The sequence below is a fragment of the Homalodisca vitripennis genome, chromosome 5, assembly GCF_021130785.1.
Source record: "Homalodisca vitripennis isolate AUS2020 chromosome 5, UT_GWSS_2.1, whole genome shotgun sequence".
NCBI classification, from domain to species: domain Eukaryota; kingdom Metazoa; phylum Arthropoda; class Insecta; order Hemiptera; family Cicadellidae; genus Homalodisca; species Homalodisca vitripennis.
Window position 1 is genome coordinate 49,307,565 of NC_060211.1, and position 15,258 is coordinate 49,322,822.

The window sequence follows — 15,258 nt, forward strand, 5'->3', positions numbered from 1 at the left end:
CCCAACTCATGAGGAAGAAGATATTTTTTGTCTTTAAACTTGACATGTATTCTAATCTTGATGATTATGAATAAAGAATTTCTGATTTCTGATTTCTCATAACTGTTACCAAATAAACACTGTACAAGATGGCACTCTCCAATAGAACACAATCTTGTAGTTCTGACAATTTCACCTAGAGCACTCTGGCGATTGACTTACACTAAACTATCAGACTGCAAAGTCCGCCATCTTCATGAGTAACCAAAGACTCATGTCGCAATATCAGAGAGATTATCAAATAGAATAGAATAGAATTTATTTCTCACAACATAACACAATATGCAGCTAACTGAATTGTTCAGTGTTAAAATCTTAACAATCTCGAACCATCTAATTACACAAGAGCACAGAAATAATAGAATACGGAAGTCTCGTTTGAGCATTGGTTACAGCTTGATCTTATGGCCAGACCTAGGAACAACCATTGGTAGAACTTAACACATCACAGTGAATCCTGTTGATTGGTCCTAGTAATTGATCTTAACGTCAAGGTTTTGTTGTAGTTGCACAATAACTGCATAATATAGTCCATCTTTAGTTAATTGGAGTCATTTTGGAACATGAACTTAATGCAACTAATAAAAATTTAAAACTTCCAACTAATAACCTAAAAAACTTAAAATTTGTTTCAGTTGCTACAATAATCTGTATTGGAACATAAAAATTCGTTTATTATTTTATTCATTATTAAGAGACTCTTAATCAGTGTAAAGTTGTTTTTAGTTGTCTATTGAAATATAACAAAAATTTATTTTTTACTTGATACAATAATAAAGTCAACTCGTACACATCTTACACGTAAAAATATTTGTATGTTACACTGGGCTTTTCCAGTATACATTTATTTTTCAACTGCTTATGGTATCCAATAAATCGCTAAGTCCTATTATGATTACTTAATTTATTACATTATAAATGTTCCATTATAAAAATTGATTTGAGAAAATTATGTATATTATGCCGTATGAAAAATGTAATGTAATAATAACATAAGAAAACATCAACTTTTTACTTACCATTGATTCTGTGGTAAAGGTATTTAGAATCTGTAAATGAAAGACTGTTGAAGTTCACTTTTAAAGTGTTTAACTCTTCTTGTACAAGAGCCTCTTGCTCTGGCAGCAGGAAGGGTGATTCCTCTGCCTCTTCAGTCTCATTCAGTTTGGCCATCAGTGCCTGGCGAATATCACTTTGCTTCTTTACTTTACCCGGAGTTATTCTCTCCGGAACATTAATATGAACTAACTGCATTTTTGGCATAAGATCTGGAATATTCCAAACAGTGTACAATGGCAATGGTTAAAAAAAAAACGGGAGTACAAGTATTAAATGGAATTTAGCGATTGGTACTATACATGTGTTCTAGTGAAACAAAACGAGTTATTACATTATTTCTCACAAATTACAGCATAATATTTTTGCGTTTATTTTACTGCTTGACATAACTTATAACAAACAAGCACATAATAAGCTCTACTAACTCTTGAAATTGCAATACAATACATTTTTGTAGTTCAGACTCTACTAAGCTAAATGCTATTTGATAAATACATGTTAAAACACCTTTTAAAGTTAGACAATTCAAATGGTTAAGAATTTATTGTTTTGAAACAAAACAAAAAAGATTTAAATGATTCTATACAAGACAAAATTAAGCCTCTGTTCTATGTTTTATAAAAAAATATATGGCGGTTTTATTCTAGATGACACCATATCTGCATTGAAATTAATCATTGGATTCTTCTCATGTTGAATATAATTGACAATATTAAAAGCTGGCTGATGTGAACTAACCTTGAAGTTTACCCCATATGTACAACCCTTTACACCCTTAATTTTGGTCATTGGTTTATTTTTGGTGGGAGACGTTTAATTTTAAAAATATTATCTTAAGCGAATAAATGGATTTTAGTTTTACTTTTAAAGTTTTTACTTTTTTGACATTCAAACGATAAGGTACAAAAAGAGGTATTGCTCAAAATAATATGTAAATGATAGCCTAAAAAATGCAGCAATTCAGATGAAAAAAGGTAATTTTGTAAATAAATATACACACTTTATGAAATATTGTGCTATAGATTATTGTTTGGCTTTAAACTGTAGGAACATTTTGAGGTTGAGTGGTAGAGAGGGCTAAATAGCCCTAACTCCGCCTCTTAAATAAAGGCATACTTCATTTCATTTCATTTCATTTCAACATTTTTCTACAGCTAGTGACTAAGTAATAAAGTCACTTACATAGTTACAACATTTTTTTTCATTTTCTTATAAAATAGAAAACATATTTTTTTCCAAATTTACTCGTGTTTTACAACTTGAGCTGACAAGACATGTCAAATGTATATAATGCAAACTCTTCATAGTGTACAAAAATATACAAATAAACATTTATTTTCAATATAAAATAAGCTTTTTTACATATAAAAACTATAGTCATAGTCATAGTCATAAATCTTTATTACATATTCATTGAGAACAGTAATGAGTCAATCTTAACCTAATCACTTTTTTTTGTCATTAAGTGAAATTCTACATTAAAAAGAACAATAATTAAAGAATTCAACCAAAATTAGGTCAATTTAAACTAATCAAAGTTAATTGCTGCCAGATTCAAAACTCCTCAGACTGTAGAAGGGGCGTTTCAGCAGCCACTTGTAGACGCTCTTCCTTAGTTGATGATTAGTGTGTGCCTTGACTTCATCTGGGAGAATGTTCCAGTATTTTGCACCTATGTAGGATGGTTGTTTCTCATAGATGTTTAGCCGAAGGACAGGCAAAGCATAATTGTTGGCTCTTCTTGTTGCAAAGTTGTGGGTGTCAGCTCCTCTTGCCAGCTTTTGATTACTTGCATAGGTAACTGCCTCCATGATAAAGAGTCTGACTACCGTAAGGATGTTAAGATTTCTAAATGAGTTCCTGCAGGAATCTGTGGTCCAAGATTGCAGAGAATACGTATAGCCTTCTTCTGGGAGTACCAAAACTCTTTTAAGATTTCCTTTGGAGGAGCTTCCCAAAACAGCCAGACCATATCGCAGATGGCTCTCAAACAGAGCATAGTATGCTGTTTTAGCCGTGTTGGCATGGGTCACCTGCTTAAGTCTTCTCAAGACATATATTGAAGAGCTTAATTTTATGCAAAGTTGGTCGACATGAGAGTTCCATGACAGTTTATCATCTATGATCACTCCAAGGTATTTAGCCTATTGCACTCTGTTTAGCTCTCGGTATTTCAGCTACCTCATTTCTTTTTCTTCCAAGGAAGATCTGCTGACTCTTACTCTCATTGAGGACCAGATCATTAGCATAGCAGTACTCTTGGGCCATGCTGATTGCGATGTAAGATTCTATCTCCAGGGTTTCAGGTGTTTGGGTTCTGGAGGAGGAGTACTGTATCATCTGCATACATAAGTGACCCGCAGTAACCACGAAGGTAGCTAGGCAGATCACTAACATATATAATGAAGAGTATCGGTCCTAGGATAGATCCTTGTGGGACTCTCTTGACATGGCTTCTTGTTAGATGTGATGTTTAGAATTCTGCAGTTTGTGGTAGTTGTTATTTCCACGGCTTGGGTCCGGTTGAATAGATAGCTCTTAAACCATTTTAATGCATTTGCTCTAATGCCAATATTTTCCATCTTATGTAACAATATATCATGGTTTAAGCTGTCAAAAGCCTTACTGTAATCCAAAAAAGATGGCAGAAGCTGTATCTCCTCGTTCTAAGGTTTTTATGAGGGATTCAGTGATGCTTGTGATAGCAGTTAATGTGGAGCGTCTGCTATAAAATCCATGCTGTTCTTCTGGCAATAGATTGTTGGTAATCAAAGTAATGCATCAATCTTGCAAGCGCTATTTTTTCAACAAGGTTTAGAGAAGGTAGGTAGAACTGATATAGGCCTATAATTTTCTTGTTTGTTCGTTTCCCTCCTTTGAACTTTGGGTAGACTTTAGCGCTTTTCAGCATGCTTGGGAAAATTCCTTGAGCAAAGGATTTGTTGATTATGTTGGCTAAAGGATGGGCTAGCTCATTCCTACATGCTTTTATTATCTTTGAGGATATTTCATCAAAGCTGGCTGACGATTTTGTTTTTATAAGGACTTTATGGAGTTAAGTACTTCTTCTTGGTTGGTTAGGCCAGAGCACCAAGTTTTGGATCGAAGTCGTGAGGGGTTTCAGGCGTTCTTGAAGTTCCAGAGCTGTGTTAGAAAAGGATGGATCAGCAGCGTTTACAAAGTATGTGTTGAGTTGTTCAGCAATTTTAGAAGGATCAGTTGTGTCTGTGCCATTGATGCATAGTTTGTGTTGTCCTTTGAGATGTTGTTTAGGCTTCTTTCACCATTTATCAGACTCCAAGCTGCCTTACTTTTATTGTCTGACTCTTGTATGAAGTTTGAGTTTTGCTGCTTTCGTAAGGCTTTAATGTGGAGGTCATATTCTTTTTTCTTTAGAGCAGCATAAGCTTTGCTCTCCGCATTTCCTGTCAGTTGATGTGCATTAAAGGCCTGTTTAAAGATTTCTTTCTTTTGAATGGTTTCTTGATCATTAGGCTGATGTTGCATTTTTTTATTTTTATTGCGCATTTTCCTTTTAGGACACACTACATCCAGATGGTAGGATATTATAGAAGAGAACACACAATATGCCTCCTCAGCACTGGCAATGTCGTAAACCTCATTCCAGGACTCCTTTTCCAAGCTGGAGTCTCAGAATCCCCAGAGATTGGTCGCAAATATGTCTTCGTTCAGTTGTTGCAGGGAGTAGCAATATTGGAAGATGTAGAGAAAGTGCATATCTGTCCAGTATGGTCTGAGATGTGATTGTTTACTATTGCTACTGAAAGTTCATTTGGACCAAAGTTAGTAGCAACAAGGTCAATTGAAGTCCTGCTATTGGGAGTTATCCTAGTTGGTGGTAGGTTAAAGCGTGAAAGGTTGTAGCTAAGGAGGAGTTCCTGGAGTTCTTGATCCCGTTTTTCATTTTTCCTGGGTTTGAGACAGTCCACAATTAATATCTCCCATTATGACAACAGGGTCATTCCATGTCGGTAATGGTTTCCAGGAAGTTAGAAATAGCTTCTAAAGCAAACTTGAAAGTTGCGGTCAGGTCTATAGACTCCTAGGATGTAAAACTCTTCTTTCTTCAGGATGAGTTTGATTGCTGCTAACTCACCACACAAGTTCTATTCCATGCCGGGATGCGTTTAGATTAGCTATTTCAGCATTTAGGTTTTCATTACAATAAATAGCAACACCCCCCTTTAAGTGTTCTTTTCTAGAGAAGTCAGCAACAAGTCTGTAACCTTTAATAATTGTATTTTCTAGATTTGTTTGGTTAAGGCCATGTTCACTTAAAATGACTACATCAGGATTTATGTCTTGAAGGTGGTTGACAACCAGATCAATCTTGTTTGACAGACGATCCATATTTTGGTGAAAAAATCTTTAACTGGTTAATATGTACAACAATGAGCCAATTGGGATCTTATCAATAAAGATGGAACTTAACATTAAATTTGTTAGAAATTACGGAGCAACACTAAATTAAGAGTTACAAAGACCAGTAACTCAGTAATTCAGTTAGTTTTGAATTTTTAAACCAATTGAGACATACTTACGAGACGGTACCATGGTAGGCTCATCTTTAAAGAGGTTGGCTGTGAGCAATTTGGAATTTTGTATCATGCTGATAAACGATTTTTTGGTGGCCATTGCTTCATCAAATTTCTGTAATAATAATAATACGACTTTTTAGAATAAATAAATTATTATGTAACCTATCTTCATTTATCTTTATTATAATTATTAACACAATTAGTGTTGCATTATATTGTTGTTACTGAAATAAAAATTTTAAGCGTGCTTTGGTATTATCCGGACCTGATCTTATTCTTGGGAGACAAAAACAAAAACCTATCATCATAATGGATGCAATTTTCACAGTAAGTCAAATCAAGTCTGTTCTTTCTAATAATGTAGTTTTTTTAGGTCCCTGGTAAGAAAAACTCTTCCAAAAATAGTGGCCTCAGGATAATACTAAAATAAAATTTTAAGTTCTTAACTATACTTATTTAATTTTGATAAGCAATGGCAATAAATTATATAATTTGATGGAATCTGAAAGGTACCTGAACCTCCCTGCCCTGGGTGAGCAGCACCACACAACGGCCCTGGCGGTGCCGACCTGTACGGCCCAACCTCTGGACCAGCCTCACCGGAGATCGCTGCACCTCCATCAGTATCAGCAGGTCTACTGAACCTATATCCAGGCCTTCTTCAGCCACACAAGTCGCTATCAGAACATTGCTCTTACCTTCTCGAAACTGCTTCATCACCTGTAACAGGCATTGAGATATTATCGACACTGAACTGATTGGAAAAATTAACAAATATATTGCTAAATGGAAGACAATAAAAAACATTGAAATATTTTTTATTTTTTCACAGGGTGTACATGTTGGGCTGTTTTATGACTGGAATAAATTAAGAAGAAATATTAACAGACATTTCAAATAGTTTGATCACTATAAAAGAATTGGCTAAATTAAAAAAGGAAATCAAGGAGAAGACATGTTAAAATACAAATCACAGGGAAAAAGAAGAATTGCAAAGAGGAGATAGAAAAATGTAGATTATTATACTGTATATGAATCAAATCCAACAACAAAACTGAAGTTCATGAGTTCATAGAAAGTAATAACTGAATGAAAACAATTACCTCTATTTGCTTCTTCTGGGGAAGACCAGTTTTGTCCTTTCCCGCTCCTTGACCAATAAACATAATTGGCTTTATCGAAGGATGAATTTTCTGCAGAAGTTCGTAGACTTCGCTGACAACAACTCTGTACTATAAAATAAAGTAATGTAGATCTACAAAACTATTTTACTCACTAGACATCACTATTACTAATTATCGTTATGAGGCAACACCAAGATTGTCCACTGCAGCTCTACGTAAAAACAGTGTCTAAATAAAACTCTCTCAGTTTTAAAGAATCTTGATAAAAAATTACACAAAAAAGTCAAAGCTGATGTTTCTTCTATAGAATAATAAACTGAAAATTTGCAATCATTCTAATACTTTCATTAATAGACAATAGACAAATTCTTTATTGACATGTTCAATTGAGGATAGTACATTGTGTCATTACGTTAAAGTAACTATAATTAATAGTCAATACATGCTATTTTCTTTTGATGTTCATTTAACGTTTTTCTTAGGAATTAATACAACTTTCTATTTTAAACACATCCTTAGGCATATGTACCTGATATTTTTCCTTCACTGAAAGAACCAGACATGAAACAAATTTAAAAAATCATTATATGCACTGTTAACTTAATATTATATGAGGGTTTTTTTACAAAATCCATTTTATTTAACAAATTCATAGTAAACACTGTATGAATTACATGAATAAAACACAAAAATCATTAAAGTATTGTGCTTAACTAATATAGAAATAATAATAAAAAAACGTATTTGGTTTGTAATAGATAGACAATATTTTATCACTTTCATTTAATATCTAGTTCCTTTCTTCACTTGTTTGATTAAAACTGTTTTTCATTGAGTAAAAGCAAAACTATTTGAATAATACTTTACCTGGCAAAAAATTATAACTTTTGAATCTTCTTTTTGATTTTCATTAACAGAAAAGTGTTCCTTCAAAATTTTTACCAAATGTTCATGCTTTGGGTGACTCCAAAACTGATCCTATAAAAAGAGGTAAAGTTAGTATATATTCAGCAATATAAGAATATATAAAATACGATACATTAGGGCTATCCAGAAAGTATACTACGTTTTGATATAAATAAAAAAGAAAGTACAAGAATAAAATTCTATTATATACATTTGAAAGTGACACTAAAATACTATTTTTCAAATAGTCACCATATCGATGAAGGAACTTATCATAGCGGTAAACTAGTTTGGAGATCCAGAATTATAAAATTCTGCCACCTAAGATTTCCAAGTCTCTCTTCTCCTGTGATGATTCAAATGAGCAAGTCACCATCTTTTTCGTATGAGTCCAAAAATGTCAATGAAGTAGCCATACACTGATTTTTATGGGTTTCTGTTAAGATTTGTGGTACTCATCTTGCACAAAATTTATGGTAACTTAACTTCTGCGTAACAATTTTGTGTAACAGGAATTTTCTTGAAATTTCAGGAAAACCAAGTGAGAGGTCTGATATTGTGAATGGACCATCTTTTTTAATCTTCTCATCAACTTTAGAGACAATTTCATCAGTCACAGTGCTTGGCCCTCCACTTCGTTTGTTATAATGCACATTAGTTTGGCCATTTTTAAGCCTAAAGCACCACTGATGCACTCCAACTTCAATAATCACATCGTTCCCATAAACTTCACAGAATTGGCGAAAATCTCAATTGGTTTATTGTGCTTATCCAATATTACACCATATTACCGACCGCACTTTGCAACTCGTGGGATTTTCAATTGCATCACACATTTTAAACTGTAAAACAACAAGGAGCAACAGTAACCTCTCACTAGCAAGGCTGGATAGCCACTGAACAGAGAAACACACTGACATCAAAATGGCCACTATAGTTCTGCCCCTAGCAGCTACAGAGCAAAACATAATCTACTTTCCCTATAGAACAGCCCTCGTATAGTCATTAAATTTGTGGCAATTTAATATTAATATAATTGATGAACAAGAAGGGCTTACTCCACCGGAATTCAAGCCTGTATCTCACTTGAGAATGTTAGCCATTACACTACAGAGCCCTCACGTTTTATACATCAATTAATTTTTATTTGGTTATTTCTGCCATTCATCTAAATAACAGATTTAAACCTGTTATCACGAGACGAAATACCTAAATACGTGTCAAATGACTTGTAATATTCATTAAATTTGTATTGGTGGCAATAGCCTAGATTTAATATCAATAAATATTCTTTGATTTAAATTTGCTTTTAACAATGGAAGAGTTGTAAAAGGAACAGGATTTTTCTGAACATTTTCCATTGTTTAATGATACAAAAATTCTGATGTCTTCCTCAGCTGAATAACCAACCTAACACAAAATACAATCTACTGTAGGTTAACAGAAACAAACCATACCAGTTCATTGTGACACGCATAAGTCAGGGATCACAACAATCATGTTGCGTGTCAACTCCATCCACATTAACTCTAAAACACGTACTTCTAAAACACATAACACTAATTATCAAAACTAAACTAAAGAATACAGGCCATAATAGGCTTGCACTCACCAACCAACCACAGAGAACTGACCAGAGGCCAATAGTATATGGATTTTCATGGCAGATTCAAGATGGGGGCAAAAGAGGAGGAAACAGGAGTGGGTCTTTTTTATTATTGGTTCTTCTAAAAGAACTTCTCAATACCATACTGTGATTCCACATTGATTAATTTCAACTGATTGGTTGGTCTGCTAATTTATGAAGCCTCGATTAATTTCCTTTTAAAGAAATGAGGTTCTTGATGTATTATGTTGGCTTCATCCCAATTCAATACACTGGTCTTAGGAGCAACAATGATTTTTTATTTTTCTGTTAGCCCCTACCTTGTATTTTCTTTGTTCCTTTATCCTTACACTTAATGGTCCTTTTGTCTCCTCTATGTGTTCCCTCTTACAATTACACTTTATACTATAAACACAGTTTTTGGAATCCTGAGTGCCTTTTCCGTTTTGTATTTATGAGAGGTTATCTAAGAGTGTTGTGTATTTCAAACACGGTTCTGATGTTGTACTTTCTGCCTAGTCTTCTAATTTTTTCCTATCATTCCAGCACATAAGGGATTGACATAAACGCAAATTTATCTCTATTCTTATTGATGAATAAAAAGGACTCACTCCACCACGACACTTCATCCCGAGAATCTCAGTACTTATATATGTACATATATACAGAGAGAGTGTGTGTGTGTGTGTGTAATTTGTATGAATGGCATTAGTTTATTCACAAAATATTTTCTCCATCAGGACTTGAAATTAAACCTCACATTTGTTGGGTAAGCTAATAAATAAGATGTGAGTAGACGTCTAACTGTGATGGAGGATGGCACAGAGGACACGCATAGTAAGATGGAAGTCCACATAACAATTGCTACTTTGCATAACTCTTGGAATAGGTAAAACAGTTTTTATCCCCAAATATACCCTGAAAAGCCTGTTATGGGAAACATGGTGTGGCATACTTCTATGTTGTTTATTTAAAATAATATACTTTTACATTTACAAATTATGCTACAAAAAGTTGAGAGAAATTGATCAATGTTCCCCCGACAGTGGTATGGCCTAGAATATATAATAACCTAATAAAACATACAGTTTAAGTTTATTAAAGGTATTGTAAATTTTTGCACATATTATTTGCTGTGACACTTACTTGATCGATTGCCATCAGAATATTTTCAACATTTAACACTACACACAACAATATACAATTTGCTACAGTTTTATAAAATTCCATTACCATTGGGGAAGATACTGCTTTGTGAAGATTTTCCATCAGCTGGTGAAATTCTACATCTTGACTAAGCCTGGTGAAAGCAGCTTTACGATTTTCTTCATCTTCACAGCCTTTTGAAAGAAAAACTTGAAAACATACTTCAAAAGAGGTATTTAATCATTTTTCCTCTGCAGCCACACTGTACTTTCTCTCCCCAAACTCAATACAATACAAAGCTAATAAATAATATAAAATATGTTTGAATTGCGTATAAATATAAACTCGTCAACAACGACTGACTTTGACCTAAAGGATCAAACTTTTAGCATAAAAATATAATGGTTGTCCAGAAACAGAAAGTAATATACATTTTGAAATAAAAACAAACATAATGAAAATAACATTGATTTTACTATATTTATTTGAAAGGTTGATTCTCCAACTATTTTTACACACAATCACCAATAAAATTAAGGCACTTATACCGTGGTACAAGTTTTACAATATCATCTCTGTATGAATCTGTCACCTGCAAATTCAATTACTGATTTATATTATAATGCAACTCTGCGACAGTATTGAATGCCTTTTTGTATCACTACTAACATGACTCAAGCCTCATTCCCAGAGTCAATAATTTTCAAATTTTGTACAGACATCTATGAGGAATATCAGTGTTGAAGCCAGTCTCTGGTTTTGTTGTACCCGATTATGATTTTCAGAAACCACTCAGCACAAAACCCTGAACTGTGAATGGGAAAACTTAATGATAGCCACAACACAAACTGTGTACATCTAAGAACTGATTATGTAAATTGTTATGATTTTAGTTATGACAAACAAAATATCACAGAAAAATTCGTACAAAATACTATTTATCTCAACATTTTAGTTGCCATGAAAAAAATACTGAATTTGTGTTTTCAGCATTACAAGTTTTTTCAATAAAATATACATCTTGGCAGCCCAACCAGCTAAAAAATAAATTGGCCATTTCACTCACTGTTTGGCATTAACTTTTGAAGAAGAAAATATGTTTGAATATGTTATTTTAATTAATGTTATTCTAATGAATTTAGGTGGCAGGATATATGGATTGTTGTCCACTAGAATCTTCAATTTTGAAAAGTACACAAAAAATTGCAACAGCCTTTATTGGCTGCTAAATAGTGAGTGAACTATATTTATATTCAACTTTCCTGGCACCACACATCACCAAAATAAACAATTTCTTGTGGTAAACAAATAGTCCAAAATTTCATGGAAATACATAGGGCATAACCATTTAAGTAATCAATACGGTTTCCAGAGCCAGTCTTAGTCTTTATCGAACAATCCTTATAGTCTAATAAAAAAAAACAAATACTAGCAATACAAAGATTCTGCTAATTTATCAAAGTCATAATAACTCAAGATTATTTAAACATTATTAAATACCTGTAAAATATTGATGAAATGCACGAAGACCGTACGTTTGTAACAACTCAAGTCCATGAGCTAATGTCATACATACTGTAAAATCAGCCATCAGAATTCCGACTCTTGCTTTTGCCATTCCATTGGGAGGTTTTGAACGAATTCTCTCACTGGCTTTGAGGAGCTGTAGACGACATGAGTGACTGTATATGCTCAGTTTCATCAACATCAAATCGAGAAATTTAATTTTTAAGTATAAAACATCTAAAAATATATTTTTAATAATAACTCATTAAAAATTATTGTATTTTACTTCTTCCATCATTAAATATTACAACATGTTCCTACACAGTGTTTAGCCATTTCTACTATAACCAAGTGGATGAAGTTTCTTCCAATAATATGCCCTATTTTCAAAGTAGTATTCGGAATGACTTTTTCAATAAATATGACTTCCCAATCTCACTGTATCACTTGAAATATACCAGCTTCACTGGCAACATACATGCCAGTTTCTTGGTGGAATTGAAAAAAATCAGCAACTAGTCTAAGGATCCGACGCTGGTACAGATTAACTCCTGGAATCTGGAGTCCACACCATTAAAAGTAGATGTTTAAAACAAACTTTTCGACTTTCGACAATCGTTTTGGCAATAGAAACACCCAGGTCACAAAGGAGCTCTGCTTGATTATCCAGCAGTTATTCAGTGTAATCTAGATGGAGAGATATTCTCATTGTCTCATCAGCTGCACAATTGAGTTCACTATGTTCTGACAGACACAATCCCAAAACACGGTGGAACAACAGAGTTTCCTACACACAACGCAGGGCCGATTCAACGCGAACATTGATTTAGCTTTATTTCAGTTTCCATTTCGTGTGGTATCTGAAATCTAACACTGGTACAATTTTGAATGTCTTGGTCACAGACATTTTTTAAATCTCTTCAGACGAACATAACTCCAGATTCCAGGAGTCAATCTGTACCAATGTGGTTAATCGGCCCTTCCCCACTGTGGCTGTATTGTGTGTAGTGTAAGAATGGTACACACAAATAATGAACTTGTACAGTGTGATATGGTATATTTATTGAAAATTTATACTTTTATCTCATATGTCAATAATTAAACTTTACATGTACTAACTGCCACTCAATATAAAAAAATCTTTGTAAAAATCTTCCAATCATAACAAGAATTTCAAATGTTCTGAAGAACTAATATTCTAAATTACTAAATAGGATTGGAATTTATAGACAGACTTACCTGAAACTTTGTTATATTTTGGACGTTACACGTAACCAACCTCGCCTCTCTCAGACTTCTTGCATATCGTTCAAATATCTGCAAATAAATCAATAACTAAGTTAACAGAATAATTTCAGAAAGAGTTCAACTGTTTTAGGTGCAAAAAGAATACACAATCTAAAGAATTCTACCTTTACCAAACTTAACAAGTCAAAAATTTGTTAACTTTTTGAAACAAATTAATGCTTAAAGCAAATTTCAAAATAAATCCCAGCGTCAACCCTCCATTTTAAGGGGATTATTAAAATTATATATACTTAAGTCTTTGGAAAGTGCTCTATGGAAAAGAACAGTTAACTTTATCTGATTTAAAAGCACAACTTGATATATAAAATAAATTATTAAATCTGTTTAAACTGTAGAAAATAATGTTGAGGACAGATAACGTAAAAAATTTTCAAACAAAAATGTGGGAAACTTACAAGAAGAAATTGTTCCCGAAAGTCAAGAATATTTTTTGAGAGACTCAGTGATACAGGCTCAATTTGTTTGGCATGTGTATATGGTGTGACATCAGGCGAGTCTTCTCCTCTCAGCTCTAGGGTCGATATCCGCAGGTTCTGGACTACCTGTTGTAACAGTTACTCATCAAGTATGAAATCTGCATTCAGGATAACAAACCTAATGAAGAGTATAAAATTTACAATCATTGAAAACATGAAACATACATTTCTGAACCTTTTGGATAGCAAATTTAATACGTGTTTTTGTGTCATAAAAGGTTCAGAAAATATGTGGCAGCCATACTAGGAATCAAAAAATCCTGGGTTAAATATTTAAATATTTTAAAACTATTAATAAGATAAGAGCTACAAAACTTGGTAAAGACTTACTGGACATTAAAATGTAATTTAACACATACTCAGTGACCCACTACTTCCTCAGGGGTACGGCCAACAATGAGTTAGAAGAAAATCTTAAATGTAAGTATACGTTGATATGCTCATCAAATTAAAGGTGTACAACTTTATTAATAGAGTACAATGCCGCACGCCCGACTTTAAAGGGACAACCGAGCCAGAAATGATAACTGTTCATAGATGGTTTTAATTTTCAATTAAGTAAACAATAATAAACTACTAATGCTTGAATCATTGCCATTTCATCCCTAGATTATATCGTAGTCATAGGATTCAGCAATTATCAATTGCTTTAGTTTTGGCTGTGAATAAATCAATTAAAACTACAATGAACTTGGTTACGTTTACTTAATAATTGTAAATACAAGCCATCTTTGAACGGCTGCCATTTCCGGATTGGTTGTGTGTTTGAGCTAACAAATAATAAACCATCTCAAGATTTTTTAGACACCTTGTATAACAAGGTTTGCGATTCCAATGAATGATTGGCAAGATGGCCTATCCTGGTCCGGTAAACTAATATGAATTTGGTGCTTCTTATTGTATACTTCAATATTATACTTATCAGTTCTACATTCACCACATCCTGACCACACCATGCCATCCATTGAATGTGATCCAGCAAAAATATGTCTCTTAATGATAATTTAGTAATTATAGAGTTACTGTAATACTGGAGGTATTGGTCTTCTTATTGGAATGACGAGGAACAGCTTAGTTTTTGTTTATTTAGCTGGGCATTAGGGAAGGGTGAAGATAATGTAAATATGACTGTATTGTATACGATAAAAACTTAAATACAATATTTTGAGATCTGTGTTTCCTATATTGATAATTATTTATATTTACTCACTTCGACAACAGCTTTAATATTTGATCCAGGGGTAGCAGACAAAGCCAATATTCTAAACATAGCACCGGCTTTCTCAAGTTCTTTTATTACCTGAAAATATTAGAACAATGTTAAAATACTGCATGTTTATACTTGTGAGCTGATGATGTTTTCTTTAAAATCAAAAAGAAACATTATTCGGCTGTCTGATTTTAAATAAATAAAGAAGTGTGGCCTATAAAACAAGAGCACTTACAATGAACAGTATCTTCTCCTTACTGGTACACATACTATACAAAATATATAACACAGAATGAGATGTGAAAACTACTTATAACTC

The 15,258-nt window shown here is 33.3% G+C and overlaps 1 protein-coding gene across 1 annotated transcript in view; it reads right to left on the bottom strand.

Annotated features, from left to right (window-relative positions):
* Positions 1–15,258, bottom strand: part of LOC124362129 (Fanconi anemia group M protein) — a 47,044-nt gene that overhangs the window by 13,315 nt on the left and 18,471 nt on the right. Inside the window, exons 8-17 of the mRNA XM_046816347.1 lie at positions 14,940–15,029; positions 13,649–13,795; positions 13,185–13,262; positions 11,940–12,102; positions 10,527–10,633; positions 7,649–7,759; positions 6,761–6,889; positions 6,171–6,377; positions 5,661–5,769; positions 1,059–1,307 (exon numbers count right to left, since the gene is read on the bottom strand). Coding sequence (XP_046672303.1) covers positions 1,059–1,307; positions 5,661–5,769; positions 6,171–6,377; positions 6,761–6,889; positions 7,649–7,759; positions 10,527–10,633; positions 11,940–12,102; positions 13,185–13,262; positions 13,649–13,795; positions 14,940–15,029 — 1,390 coding nt within the window. The remainder of the gene's footprint in view (positions 1–1,058; positions 1,308–5,660; positions 5,770–6,170; positions 6,378–6,760; positions 6,890–7,648; positions 7,760–10,526; positions 10,634–11,939; positions 12,103–13,184; positions 13,263–13,648; positions 13,796–14,939; positions 15,030–15,258) is intronic.